General features: G+C 40.1%; 1 protein-coding gene across 1 annotated transcript in view; it reads right to left on the bottom strand.

Annotated features, from left to right (window-relative positions):
- The window catches only part of LOC143815414 (4-hydroxyphenylpyruvate dioxygenase), a 72,346-nt gene that overhangs the window by 34,551 nt on the left and 22,087 nt on the right, over window positions 1-15,708 (bottom strand). The window contains exons 5-6 of the mRNA XM_077294567.1: window positions 14,961-15,003; window positions 12,350-12,432 (exon numbers count right to left, since the gene is read on the bottom strand). Of these exons, the coding sequence (XP_077150682.1) occupies window positions 12,350-12,432; window positions 14,961-15,003 (126 nt within the window). The remainder of the gene's footprint in view (window positions 1-12,349; window positions 12,433-14,960; window positions 15,004-15,708) is intronic.

Below are 15,708 nucleotides of genomic sequence, written 5' to 3'. Positions count from 1 at the left end.
TCCTTATTTGTGGTGAAGTCCAGTGTAGAGGGGTTGCCCGAGGCTTCTTCACTGCCCCACACATGGTTTTATCATTGCGTTAGCCATAGCTGTCTGTCACTACGGTACAAGCACAAGTGCTCTACCCCTGGCGATCTCAATATCTCTCATAGATACAATTACAGAAATCCTGAAAATGTTAACGAGAAGTCCAGAGACCCAAATGGTAGGAAATTCTAAAGTGCTTGTATGACTGAGGAATGGAAATTATTTTGAAAGTAGTAAATAAATATTACAGCCCCCGTTACAGTATCTAGGCCATGTTCCACGGGCCGCGACCACCTCTCTACAATATAGACATAGCCACTTACTCACTAGTCCCATTTAATGATATGCATCAAATTTGTGCCAAAAAATGCAAATTTGGCAACTGATGAGAAAAGTTGTAAAGTGATTTAAAAAGTGGGAATGGTTTCCAAATTTCAGATTAATTTACAATGTTGAGTTCTAAAAACCTAAATTTTTTTTAAATTCTTACCCAACTTGCACATAATAAGCCTAGATTGGCAGCTTTACCTCTGCAATATTGGAGGAGCACAGTGGCACTGGCATTAATTGGGAGTTAACTGTGCACTCCAGCGATCCAGCCAAATTCAGTGCGTTGAAAAATGACCTCCTCTTGCTACATAGAGCTTAGAAGGATTCAGCTAGTTAATTTTTAATCACGTAATATCACAAAACTAACGGAAAAGAGAAGAATTATCTGGGTAGAAAGGCAAAATGAGCAATTGTAAGTACACAGTGCTGTATAATATGATGACTGCAATATGTTAAGAGGATAAAAACTTTGATGTGAGCGCTTTAATATTTTTAAATAATTTCTCACAAAGTTTAACAGGTTTCCTACATTGGACGTAATAGTACGCCGATGTCGGACTCCGGCGCTGAGCCCACCTCCTTTCCGAGCACGTCATTTGATATATACAGCTGACATGTGCCTGCGATTCCACCCGCGGCTGTTAACTAGTTAAATGCCTCTGCCAATCTCTGACAGCAGCATGTAACTCGCACTTACCGGAAGAGTAACGCGAAAAAAGTAAAAACATCAGAATTACGTTTTTTTGGTTGCATCATATCTGCACCAAAATGGTATCATTAAAAATACCAGCTCGGCATGCAAAAAATAAGCCCCCACCCAACCCCAGATCACAAAAAATGGAGACACTACGGATATCGGAAAATGGCGCAATTATTTATTTTTTTTTAACAAATTTGGAAAACATTTTCACCACTTAAATAAAAAAGAAGCTATACATGTTTGGTGTCTATGAACTCGGAATGACCTGGAGAATCATAATGGCAGGTCAGTTTTGGCATTTAGTGAACATGGTAAAAAAAAAAAAACAACAACAACAACTGGGAATTGCACTGGTTTTGAAATTTCACCGTACTTGGAATTTTGTTCCCATTTTCCAGTACACGATATGGTAAAACCGATCGTGTCGTTCAAAAGTACAACTCATCCCGCAAAAAACAAGCCCTCACATGGCCACTTTGACCTAAAAATAAAAAAAGTTATGGCTCTGGGAAGGAGGGGAGCGAAAAACGATAACGCAAAAATAAAAATACCTCTGGTCGTTAAGGGTGTTTTCACACGTGGCAGATTCGTAGCAGAAAATTCTGTTAATGTACTAGGAAGCTGTATCTGATCATGTACATTTTTTAATGTAAATATATGATGCACATGGATGTCACACTATGTAATAAAACTGACACATGGGTGAAAATCAGATTAAAGCTTGGACAGTTTTTGATACCATTGTCTGCCCCCGACCTTACCGAGACTGGTTATATATATTTTCACGAACACCTTTATGGGCTTTGTTACATTGTTGTTGTTTAGCAACTGTATGGAAATTCCTACAACTGCAGAAGTGAAAATGGCGTCACCAGAAGCCTGGGGCTCCAGAGATAGGTAAATGTATGAAATATGAAATACTTATAATTGCACATAAGTATACCATAGAGATATCTGACTAAAGATCTAAAAACAATGAAATGGCAAATTTAGGGAAAATCTAAATTTGTGTCAGTCTCAAAATGTAGACAAGACCTGTATTGGATCATCTAATCTTCCAATCATTGTACTTCAAGGACCACTGGAAATCTCAGGATGGACGATATGCCAGCACTTCCATGAGGTAGGTTGTGATTGACGTCATTTATGCAGCCACTTCATGGTCGGACCGCTGGAACGTCATGCACATGTGCAAGATTTCTGTCCGTCTTCTCATGAAGAAGAGTGGATGGAAAATTAGATGATCAGTGCCAGGGCTAGCCTGGAGGAAGCAATGACCTGGCAGATTAGTACTGGTTCATTTACATGTGATCCACTGCAGAATAAAAATAATTTTATAAAATACAGTACAGAGCAAAAGTTTGGACACACCTTCTCATTTAAAAATTTTTCTGTATTTTCATGACTATGAAAATTGTAAATCCACACTGAAGGCATCAAAACTATGAATTAACACATGTGGAATTATATACTTAACAAAAAAGTGTGAAACAACTGAAAATGTGTCTTATATTCTAAGTTCTTCAAAGTAGCCACCTTTTGCTTTGATGACTGCTTTGCACACTTTTGGCATTCTCTTGATGAGCTTCAAGAGGTAGTCACTGGGAATGGTTTTCCTACAATCTTGAAGGAGTTCCCAGAGATGCTTAGCACTTGTTGGCCCTTTTGCCTTCACTCTGCGGTCCAACTCACCCCAAACCATCTCGATTATATTACATTATAGTAATTTTCATTGCTTTTACACTTCTACTGTGAGAGACAGAATCTTAAAAAAAAATCCAGAAAAATCACATTGTATGATTTTTACTTGATTACTTAGCATTTAATTGCATGAAAGAAGTATTTGATACAATAGAAAAACAGAACTTAATATTCAAAAACCTTTATTTGCAATTACAGAGATCTCATGTTTCCTGTTGTTCTTGACCAAGTTTGTACCCACTGCAGCAGGGATTTTGGCCCACTCCTTTTTACAGACCTCCACATCTTTCAGGTTTCGGAGCGGTCACTGGGCAATGTTGAGTTTCAACTCCCTCCAAAGATTTTCTGTTGGGTTCAGGTCTGGTGACTGGCTAGGCTACCGCAGGACCTTATAATGCTTCTTACAGAGCCACTCCTTAGTTGCCCTGGCTATGTGTTCCGTGTCATTGTCATGCTGGAAGACCCAGCTATGGCCCATCTTCAATGCTCTTACTGAGGGAAGAAGGTTGTTGGACAAAATCTTGTGATACATGATCCCATCCATCCTCTCTTCAATATGGTGCAGCTGTCCTGTCCCCTTTGCTGAAAAGCACCCTCAAAGTATTTCCTCCACTATGCTTCACGTTTGGGATGGTGTTCTTGGGGTTGTACTCATCCTTCTTCTAAACACGGCGAGTAGAATTGATATGAAAAAGTTCTAATTTGGTCTCATCTGACCACATGAGCTTCTCCCATGCTTCCGTTGGATCATTCAGATGGTCATTGGTGAACTTTAAATGGGACTGGACATTTGCTGGTGTGAGCAGGGAGACCTTACTTGCCATGCAGGATGTTAGTCCATGACGGCGTAGTGTGTTACTAACAGTAATGTTTGAGACTGGTCCCAGTTCTCTTCAAGTCATTGACCAGATCCTCCTGTGCAGTTATGGGTCGATTCCTGACCTCTCTCAGAACCATCCTTAACCCACGAGGCAAGATCTTGCATGGACCAAGGAAGATTAACAGTCATCTTGTGTTTCTTCCATTTTCTAATAATTGTGCCAATAGTTGTTGCCTTCTCACCAAGCTGCTTAGATATTGTCCTGTAGCCCATCCCATCATTGCACAGATCTACAATGTTGTCCCTGGTGTTCTCAGACAGCTCTTTGGTCTTGGCCATGGTGGACAGGCTGGAGTGTGATTGATTGTGTGAACAGGTGTCTTGTATACAGATAAGAAGTTCAAACAGGTGCAATTAATATGATATGGTGCTTTATTATATTTTAGGCTACATCCTCACTGTCAGTATTAGTCAGCGCTTTGGACACAGCACATGTCCGCTCGGTCCAAAGCGCTGCCGGCTTTTGAACGCAGGCGATTCCGCATGCGTTTATTGAACCGTGCGGAATCACCGCGCCCTATAGATTGGACTGGTGATATTTATCTTGCGGAGACTGAGCATCTCTGCAAGATGAATAGACATGCTGCAGTCTGGAAAGACGCGGTGCATGTCCGTCTCCGCAGGGAAGCCAGAGGCGTCAGTGCACGCATAGTGGAAATGGGATTTTTTTAAATTCCATCCACTATGCTGTAACATCTGGCTACTGCAGGTTGGACGATGCGGATGTACACAGCGTCCAACCCACAGCGTTTAGTGACCATGGGAACATACCCTAACAGGAGACATGGGCATCAAAGGATTAGGTGTAAAGGTGAGTATAACTTTACTTTTTTAATTCAAATAAATGGGTCAGTGTTTTTATTTCAATTAAAGGACTTTATTCTGGTGGTTTTTTTTGTTTTTATAATCTAACTATGAGGTTAGTATTGGGGGTGTATTATAAACTCTTTTCCATTAGTAACCCCTGGGCTTAATGTTAGATGCCATAAAACAACTGACATCAACCCCAAACCTATTACCCCACTTTCCACCGCACCAGGACAAGTGGGAAGATGATGGTCAAAGCACCAGAATTGATGCATGTAATGTCCATGGTCCCTTCCTAGTTAGAATACCAGCCCTCAGCTGGCGTGGGACCCCTCTAGTCTTGATAAGTAGCCATGATAAAGCTGACAGCTGGGGGTTATAGCCCACAGTTGTCGGTTTTGCCTGCGCTGGTTATCAAAACTAGAAGAGACGCCATGTAATTTTTTACATTTATTGCACAGGCGCCGGGTGATGAATACATTGTCAGACAGGTCCTGGGAGTTCACAGCCAATGAACTCACTTCACCTATGTGATGTCAGCGCGAGTGCGGTGGGAAAATTTCCCACTGCAGTCACGCTGATGTCAGAAAGCTGAAGTGAGTTCATTGGCTGTGAACTCCCAGGACCTGTCTGACGGCACTGCGAGCAGGAGAACTTTCTCATTCTGGCAGTGCCATCAGATAGGGAATAGGAGTTCCCACAAAGACACTGAGCACACACTGCTCAGTGTCTGCTGGAATGCAGGCTGTATGGTATCATCATGCAACCTGCCATGTAGATGTAGCAGAGCCAGACCCGTCGGGGGACAAATGTATTATCATCATCTCTGCAGAAAGGTGAGGAATATTGTTGTTTTTTTAACTCTTGCAGACGACAATGGTGTTGGTGGAATGGGCGATTTCGTAAGTATGGTTTAATTAAGATTTATCAAAGGAGTCTATGTCATTCTTTCAATTAAAGGACTTTTTTCTGTGGGTGTGTGTGTTTTTATATGATATGACTTTGGGGTTAGTAATAGGGGCGTCTTATTGATGCCTCTCCATTACTAACCTTGGGGCTTGATGTCACCTGACAGTACAAAAGTGACATCATCACCCCAATTGCCACTATTATAGGGCAAGTGGGAAGAGCGAGGCTAAGTGCCAGAACTGGCACATCTTAGAGATGCACCTTTTCTTGGGCAGCTGAGAGCTGATGTATTCAGCCTGGGGGGGACCAATATCCATGGCCCCTTCCTATGCTATTAATATCAGCCTGAAGCTGTCTGCATAGCCTTTGCTGGTTGTTAATTTATAAGGGGACCCTATGTCAAATTTTTTAGGGTCTCCCATTTTAATAGCCAGTAAAGGCTAAGTATACAGTTGTGAGATTATATTACTAGCCTGGGAATCTCCATGGGTATTACCCGCCTCCCAGGCTATAAACATCAGCCCCCAGCCAATGGATTTCCCTCTGCTGGTTAAGAAAATTACTTGGGAGCCCATGCCATTTTTTTCAGATAAATAATCTTTTATTAATTAAATACATGTATAGTAAGCTGCACATTACTGCCCTTACTGGCTTATGGGGCCCGATGAGCAGAGGCAGCCTGCAACAGGCCACCTATCTTCTGCTCACTGGGCCCCAGTGACAGGATACTGCCACTTCAGTAACTGATCATGCATTCTCATACGCACGATCAATTGAAATCTGATGCTGTGCAGGAGATTCCTCCCGCACGACAACAGTTAAAAGCCGCCAACAAATCACAGGAAGCCAGCTGACGTCAGCGTGCACTTCGCCGACGTATGACGTCGCTGTCATATGCCAGAACAACGCTGCGCATTTCAGCTGAATCGTAGGGGAGGACACTGCTGTACCTCGGCCTAGTAAGGAGAATTTTTTTTTTTTAAAGCCGCAGTATGGGGCACATTATACTGCTATGGGGTGCATTATAATATATATGACAAGGGATTGCATTATACTATGGGGGTGCATTATTGTATATATGGCAAGGACGTACATTATACTATGGAGGTGCATTATACTATATATGACAAGGGGGTGCATTATAAAATGGGGGTTCATTATATTATATGACTATGGGGGTGCATTATACTATATATGACTATGGGGGTGCATTATACTCCTATTGGGGGGCATTATACTGCTATGGGATGGGGGTTATGTGTGCCTATATATATATATATATATATATATATATATATATATATATATATATACACACACACACACACACACACACATACTGTACATACATACAGTATATATGTAAAGCGCCATGGAAGAGATGGCGCTATAATAATAATAATATATATATATATGTGTGTGTGTGTCACTGACATCTTTATATCTTTGTTTTTTTATGTGTATATAACTATTCTATTCTAACCTGTCACTCTGTGATTTTACTGTAAGCGGCAGATGAATTGCCGGCTTTTCAAAGGACACCGGTGCTTAAAACTTGGACAGCACTCACATGATCTGAGTGCTGTGCGTTTTTTTTTTTCCTTGCACCCATAAGCTTGCATCGGCGAGTCTCGGTGACAATCGCATGATTTCACACGCACGTCGAATGCGCCTGAGAAAAAAACGCTGATGTGATCTGCCCCATAGATTAACACTGGGCCGAGTGCTATGTGATATTTTCATGCATAGAACTTGGCCGTATTCTACGGTAGTGTGACCCCGGCCTTAGGAAGAATATTGCAGACTACATTGGAGCGCTCTTTAGGGTTTTGGTGACAATATACTGTCAGTTGTTACCCATATTTTTCAACCTGTCTAAAGATTGCCATGTTGACCCCTAAACACCCATGCTTTCTTAAAGTCTTTTCTTCATCCTCCCTAGAAAATCCCTAGCACTGTGATGTACATGATTTGTGGAACCAATCACAGTTGTCAGGATAAGTCGAAAAATGTTTTGGTTTAAATGACATCAAGTGTGATCAATCTTTATGGAAACATTTTAGGAACATTCTGGGAACACATAGATTTTTTGCACAGATCACTGACTACTACTAGATTAACATTTCCAACGTTGCCAACTTCTCTCCAAATTATGCCAGTCTGTCAATATTCGACCAAAATATTTGCTTAACATTAAATTTCACTTGCCCGATGATTATTTTAGTTGAATTTATCTGTTTTAAACTTTAGACTATTGTGCATGGTAACCTTACATTGTTAGCATAATAATTTATTTTAGGTCTAGTTACCTAGTGATGGCCATACAGAATGCAATAAACTGACCTTATGTACTAAGCAGGATGACCATTGGAGATCATGTAGGGTGATGGGGAGTACATGTTACAATTCGTATAAAAAATACAACACAGAAAGAATGATTTTACAATCTTAAGATCTTTTGCCCTGTAGAAAAAATGAGAACCAGATCTGAGTAGTGACATTTGTAAATGATCACATTTAAAGGGAACCGGTCACTCGATTCATATTGTCCAAGCCACCGGCAGCATAAATGAAGCGCTAGATGCACGATTGCAACCAGATAGGTTTTAGGGTACCGTCACACAGTACCATTTTAATCGCTACGACGGCACGATCGTGACGTCGCAGCGATCGTATGAGTATCGCTCCAGCGTCGTAGACTGCGGTCACACGTTGCAATCACGGCGCTGGAGCGATGCCGAAGTCCCCAGGTAACCAGGGTAAACATCGGGTAACTAAGCGCAGGGCCGCGCTTAGTAACCCGATGTTTACCCTGGTTACCAGCGTAAACGTAAAAAATACCAAACAGTACATACTTACATTCCGGTGTCTGTCCCCCGGCGTTCTGCTTCTCTCCACTGTGTAAGCACAGCGGCCGGAAAGCACAGCGGTGACGTCAGACGTCACCGCTGTGCTCGCTTTCTGGCTGGCCGGCGCTCACAGTGCAGAGAAGCTGAGACGCCGGAGGACAGACACCGGAATGTAAGTATGTACTGTTTGTTTTTTTTTTACTTTTACGCTGGTAACCACGGTAAACATCGGGTTACTAAGCGCGGCCCTGCGCTTAGTTACCCGATGTTTACCCTGGTTACAAGCGAACACATCGCTGGATCGCTGTCACACACAACGATCCAGCGATGTCAGCGGGTGATCAAGCGACGAAAGAAAGTTCCATACGATCTGCTACGACGTACGATTCTCAGCAGGATCCCTGATCGCTGCTGCGTGTCAGACACAGCGATATCGTATGGATATCGCTGGAACGTCACGGATCGTACCGTCGTAGCGATCAAAGTGTGACTGTGTGACGGTACCCTTACTCTGAAATGCATTTCACAGAGAACATAGCTTGCAGATGCGGCCTGAAGCCATAGCGAGAGAAATTACTAATTCAGTGCCGCCCCCTGTCGTTTCTTTCCTACACTTCTCTAGCTGAATTACAGGTTTCTCCCATGTGTGTACCTAAGGAGAGACTTGTCTGTCACCCGGAGGAGCCACCCAGGGGCGGCACCAGACTAGTCATGTCTATTCCTATGGTCCCTGGTCGAATCCTCAAACTAAGTTCTCGATGAAACATTAAAGTTGTTGTTTTTTGTTTGTTTTTTTTATTTAGAGTTGAGCACTTTTGGAGTGTTTTAGAGTGGTTTGGCAGCATGAATTGACCGACAGGTTCCCTTTAAAGAGGAAATGTCACTTGCTATAAATATATAATTTTTTTACTTGGTGTAAGTGGTGCTGTTTCTCTGAATCAGCCATTTTTTTTTGTTCCTGCATCTCTCCGTTTCTGAGATATGGCCCCAATACCCTGCATGAAAATATAGTCTTTTTGGGCAATGATTCCTAACTCTTCTCTGTCTGTCTCCTTGAGAACTACGCCTAGTTGGCTAAAAGAGTAGATTTATTTACAGAGATGAGGCCATATCTGAGGAACAGAGGGGTGTAGGAACAAAAAATGAAGCCATATTATGGAAGAACGACCACATCTGTGCCAAGTAACAAAACGACTTCTTTATAGTAAGTGATAGGTCCTCTCTTCTGTGTGTGGCCTACTTACACTGGGACAACACTCCATGCAGAGCTTTTTGTTACGTCTATTGGGGGGCCGTAGTGGGCATTTCATGACACTGGAATTTAAACTACATCACAGAGAGAAGTCCTGTATCAAGCACCTTCCCCTGTAGTTGGCACAAACCAATGTATTAGATTTGCCTAAAATGTTACTTTAATGGCGGTTGATGGCTGCCATAACAGATACCATTATAGGCAATGGGCCTAACTGGCACTGGTGGTGTCTGTCATGAGGTAGGTCCAGCACTGACGCCATATTTTGTTCTACTGCTACCTGTGACTGAGCTGCAGCCATCTTTATTAAAATTGTGGGTTTTTTTCTTGTGTTATTTAATTTGAAGTCTAAAATTATTGTTATTGTGGTGTTTTAAAGACTTTCTTACCATTCCGAATGTAAAAGAATGAACTGCATTCCTACTTTGGGCTTTGCCACCTAAGCATTTCAGGTTTCTTCTCTGTCCACGTCCTCCTCCTCCTCATTCCATTAGCTTATTTGATTTGGCCAGTGATGTCACTGATCTCAGCACTTTGCTCACTCTTTAGCAAACAATCTTTTTTTCAGATTAAACAAGCCAGCCTTTCAAAGCGCCGTCATGTTTGCTCTTACATTAAACACTAACTACAGATCCCGTGTCTCACATTACAGCTGCTTTCATTACTACAGAGGTCACGTATTTAAATGAAGTAGATATAGTTAATGTGAGCGAGACCCATTGAGGCTGCATTCACATGTGCGGCAAAAACATTATGACAAAAATGTGTGGTTTTACCTTGATTGCAGAAAAAAACTACATAGCATAAGGTCTCATTCCGACATCCAATTTTTTTCTTGTGTGAAAAAAATTCAAACCAGGTATTCTGATCACAGTTTGATCAGAGTGTGGCAAGAGTGTGATCCAATTTTTTTGTATGTGAAAAAAAAATTCTCCTTTGATCGTCCATGAAATATCGGTCCGCACTCTGATGTTATACGAGTGCAATCCAATTTTTTTTCACCAACCCATGGACTTGTATTGCTGAAAAACATTCCCTGCCCTCGCCACACCCAACAAGGAAAAAAAAAGTGGCATGAATGGAACGGGTGAATAAACCCTCATAATTATGGTTATGAAATTCAAATTTAACAATAATTGAATATTGAGTTTGGTATTAACATTGAAACTAATGCACTGCAACCTAGACCATAAGAAAATGAGCAATGTATAGATTGTAAGCTCTAGCAGGCAGGGTCCTAACTTCTTTTGTACTAGTCTATAATAATTACTTAATGTAGACTATGCTTCTCTTAATACATCCTAGAACTGTGTTTGACTTTTTTCAGTCTATGATCTATTAGTATTTTTCACACATGCTGTTGCTTAGTTCTATTCCTCCCATTCTATAGATGTAGTTTACATTTTTCTTGCCCAGATGTAGAATCTTGCATTGTTCCCTGTTAAATACCATTCTATTAGTCGCTGCCCATTGTTCAAGATTATCTAGATCCTTCTGAATCCTTTCTCTTTCTTTTCTTAGTGCTAGCTTTCTCTCCTAGCTTTGCATCATCTGCAAATTTGATCAGTTTACCTTCAGTTCCCTTATCTAGATAATTTATAAAAATGTTAAATAGCACTGTGGCCAGGACAGAGCCTTGTGGATCCCCACTTGAAACAATTTTCCAACTGGATGTGCAAAAATGTATTACCACTCTTTGAGTACGATCACTGAGCCAGTTATGAATTCACCTAACCGTAGCCTTGTCAATCCAATACTTGGTCATTTTTTCAATAAGGAAATAAATTCTTTCTCAAATGCTTTGCTAAAGTCGAGATATTTTACATCTGCATTTCCCTGATCCACCCAGTCAGTGATTCCATCATAGAAGGAAATTAGATTAGTCTGGCATGACTTGTTTGATACAAATCCATGCTGGCTCTAGTTAATTACTGTATTCTTATACAAGTACAGCATGTTTAATATTTTGTCCAAATATCATTCCTGGTTTAGAAGCAAAGCTCACTAGCCTGTAATTTCCTGGCTCCGTCTTCTTTCCTTTTATGAAGATATGGTCATTATTTGCCCTTCCCCAATCTTCTGGGACTTCTCCTGTTTAGCTGGATTTTTAAAAGATTCTGGCTAGTGGTACTGCACTTTCCTCTGCTAGCTCTTTCAGTAGCCTAGGATGTAATCCATCTGGACCAGGAGATTTAAATTCATTTAAATTAGCTAAGTGTTCCCTCATTCCTTCTATGGCACTGTGAAGATCAGTTGATGTTACATTTGCTTTCTTAGAGAACACAGATACAAAATTTTTGACCACTTCACCCTTTTCATTCTGTAAAAATCCTACAGCATCTTTAACTTTTCTTTTCCTTTTAAGTCATGTTATGACATTAACTCTTTTTTATCACTAGCACAGTGCCTTGGAATAAGTAGTAATTAGCACATGATGTCATTGGGCTGCCTATTAGAAGAGCTGGTGAGTACCAACAAGTTCCTATTTGTTAAATTTTATCATTCACTTAGTTTTAACCCTTCAGATTCTATAGTCAGTTGTGACCATGACATATAATTGATTTTCCTCCAATTTCTGCTGTTGCTATGGAAAGCCATTGGGTGATTGCTTTTGTGCCCAACATATCATTATGCAGCACAATTACAGTTCTGGTCCTGAACAGCAGGCTTCTAGCAGCATAAATTTACAAAGTGTGGCACTGTGGGCTTAGTATGTGGCAATGTATAGCCTAGACATTAATAATAATAATCAGTAGGTGCAGGTGTTGCAGTTGCCCCTGAGCCCTGTAGCTTTTGACCCATTTGATATGATCAGTAGTACTAAAGACCCATTTTAGTTGGGGAATCCTATTGAAGATAAATCATGTAAAGTCATGTAAGAAAAATACATTTACCTGAAACAAAAATTCACAGTCTTCAACCTGAAAAGCTACGTCCTTTACAGCATCTCCATGCTTGTTTAAATGCTGGCCCATCTCTGGAGAATAATGAAGATAAAAGTGTCATATACATAAGAAGTTTGGGAGCTTTTAGTATAAATTACAACATATTATAAAAGTGGTTTGAATTGTAAGTTCCATCTTCATCTCGAGTGGAACATCAGTCCTCATACATGTGGAATCATACATGCAGAACATGTCTGTGCGAGTCCTGCTCACAGACAGTCCTAAATTGGTGGTCAATTATCCAGTCCATGACTAGATGTTTAAAGCCTGTCGGACCCATGGATTACTCAGGAGGGAGATTCTTGATTGATTAGTATCAATATTAATTCACTAAAAAGTAAGCGTGTTACCTAGCACGTTTATCAAGTATTAAATAAGTTATACATTAGTCCTTCAAATTGTAACCTCATTAGTACCGAAAACGTTACTCCTCTTTTTGCAATTTGGCAACCCATCAGGTAGGGCTTGTTCACATGCTTAATTTCTTGCATTTTTTCCTCCCATTTTTCAACTGTAAAAAAAGTTGCACTTTACAGTACCAACAAAGTGAATGAGAATTCTGAAATCTCATATTGCTTATTTTACCCTTGTGGATTTGAACCAGCAAAAGATTTTTTTTACTTATCAAAATTAATGGAGTAAATGCAAGTAAAAAATAAAAGCAAGTCAAAAAGGTGTCAAAACCCAGAGTATTTTTAGCACTGTTTTTCCTGCCCAAACTTTGATTTTTTGTGGAGAAAAATGTGCTGCAAATACTGTACGTGTGCACATGCCCTTAGGGGCTGTTCACACTTTGCATTTGAACAAGCATTTTACAGTACCAACAACGAGAATGACATTTCTGAAATCTCATACACATTGCTGTTTATTTTTTCCTTGGATATTTGAAGCAGATTTAAATCAAGTGAATGGGGAAAAAACATAAAAAAAAGTGTCAAAAGCGCATGCACAAATTAGACAAAAATCCACAGATTTTACCCTGTGTTTTTCCTGCCAACAGACATGTTTTTGGTGCAGTAATGTCTGCTGAAATACAGTTTCTCCAAAACTACCATATGTTCAACAAAAATTCAATCATGCCACAGTTTATCGATTTACAAAACTATTTTTGAAGCTACAAAGGTAATGCCACTTCTTGTACAACAATAATTAAATTTAATAATTAAAAAGTCTACTAAAAAGTCTATATGTATAGGATGCCAGACTCAGGGTATGGCCCATTCATGGACCTCAAACAGCCCCTTTAAGATATTGACAAGCCCAGACTGCACCTCTTTATAAGTCTGTGAAGTCTACTTTAATCAAATGATACAAAGCATCATGTGTAAAATTGAAACACCACATATCAATATCTGCTCTTTAATCAAACAGTATAGAAATATGACATAATTAAACAAAAAAATAGTTAATACTTGAATTTAAAGGGGTCAACCACTTTCTCTTGATGCCTCAGTGACTCACAAGCTGAGTCCAAAGTAATATCTGTTTATGGACAAGCATGTGATCAGACCTGTTCATCAGTCTCCTCAAATAGAAAGCAGCTTTCCTATGTGAAATATTTTACAATTGGAGGAGGATGATGGGCAGGTCTGGTCACATGCTGCTCCACCAGCAGACCTCTTATGGACAGAAGAACCTTTCAGCTTGTCAGGAAAGTTTACATATATTTCTATGAAGCTATCATGCTCGGGTTAAAAGATGTGCAGCCAGTCCATCCATTGTGATCTGACATTGGACCAATTATAACGGACATCTGAAAGAGCACTTTGTAGTAGGGTTGGTGCGAATTGATTCGAAGGACCCAGTACATCAGCCACAATAATAATCTGTGACAGCTCAACTCAATTTCTTTTGATTAGCCTGTCTGGCTAAACACAGTAAGATGCCGTCTGGCAGGAGGTGGTTTTCACAGCTCCCAAGCTAACGACCACAGATTACCTATGTGGCTATTGGGCTGGGTCCTGTGGATTAATTTTCACCAACTCTACTTAGCAGCTATTGTGAAAATTGCAAGATTTTCACCATAGATTAAAAAAAAATTATACATTAAGTTCTCTCTGTACTTTTCCTTAGCTCAGCATTTACATATTGTGATTGTTAAATAAGCACTTTGAATTCTTGTGTCTTCTCAATAAGAAATAGCGTAACATGCTCAGAGGACATTGGCTGTATTACACCATTACGACCTATGGATGTTATAAAGGGGTAAACTTCTCTCACAACCCTCTCCCTCAGTGAAAAGCTTGAGCCTTTGGCGTATTACATACGATTAAATTCTACAAGGCCATAGGTGTTGATCATTGTCATATGAGTGGACCTCTTGAAGACTACAAACATTCATAAGCTCAAGTGTATGCTTGGGCAGAAAGAATTTTCCAAGACGTAGTCAGGCCTTTTAAATTACTACTCAAACCTTCATAATTGCTGTTTTTAGAAATCAGTGGTGCACTTTAGTCTGTAGAGAATATTATTTTTATGGATATAATGGCAGAATATTCCACATCCAGGGTAAACATTTCATATAAATACATGTGATCAGATGGTCTTTAAATAGTCTTACCTTGATTTCCTGGATTCAACGGAGACTGAAAAATGAAAAGTATCTGCAGAAAGGAAGCAAATTAAAAATAAAATGAATAAAGCCACTCAAATCACAGGGGTATGGTCTCAGTCTGTGGTGTGTTTAACTTCACCGACATAATCAACTATAAGACGCAAATTTTACTTTCCTATGATGAGCTAAAAACAAAGTTTTCTTTCTATTCTCTTTCATTATTCCAATACATTAAGATTAGGCACTTTGCCTCATTATTCTACAGTCTACAGGCCTCCATTCCAACTTCCCTTGAGAGACTATGTAACAATACTTCAACAACAAGAGGTTTAATATCTAGTATTTACAATATTCTACAGACTACAGACACAGATTTCTTAACTAGGCACTCTTATATGCTCAAATGGGAGGAAGATCTGGGTACAACACTGACCGTGGTAGAATGGAGAAATGTTTGGACCAGAGCAGCCAACCCTGCATCTTGTATCATACAAAGAAAATCAGTACAAAATTCTTAATCTTTGGTACCACACACCTGAATTTTTACATAAAATGGACCCATCTATTCCTCCCCTCTGCTGGCGGTGCGCCGTATCTAGAGGTTCTATTTTTCATATTTTTTGGGACTGCCCTTTGATTAAACCATTTTGGGTGAAAGTCCACCTCCTCACTAAGCAAGTTTTCGGAGTAGATGTCCCTCTAGATCCTCAGCTCTTTATATTAAATACTTTCCGAGTCCATTTCTGAGAGATCC

Source organism: Ranitomeya variabilis, chromosome 3 (assembly GCF_051348905.1).
Source record: "Ranitomeya variabilis isolate aRanVar5 chromosome 3, aRanVar5.hap1, whole genome shotgun sequence".
Taxonomy (NCBI): Eukaryota; Metazoa; Chordata; class Amphibia; order Anura; family Dendrobatidae; genus Ranitomeya; species Ranitomeya variabilis.
The sequence above is the reverse complement of the archived record's forward strand: the minus strand, read 5'-3'. Positions and strand labels throughout refer to the sequence as shown.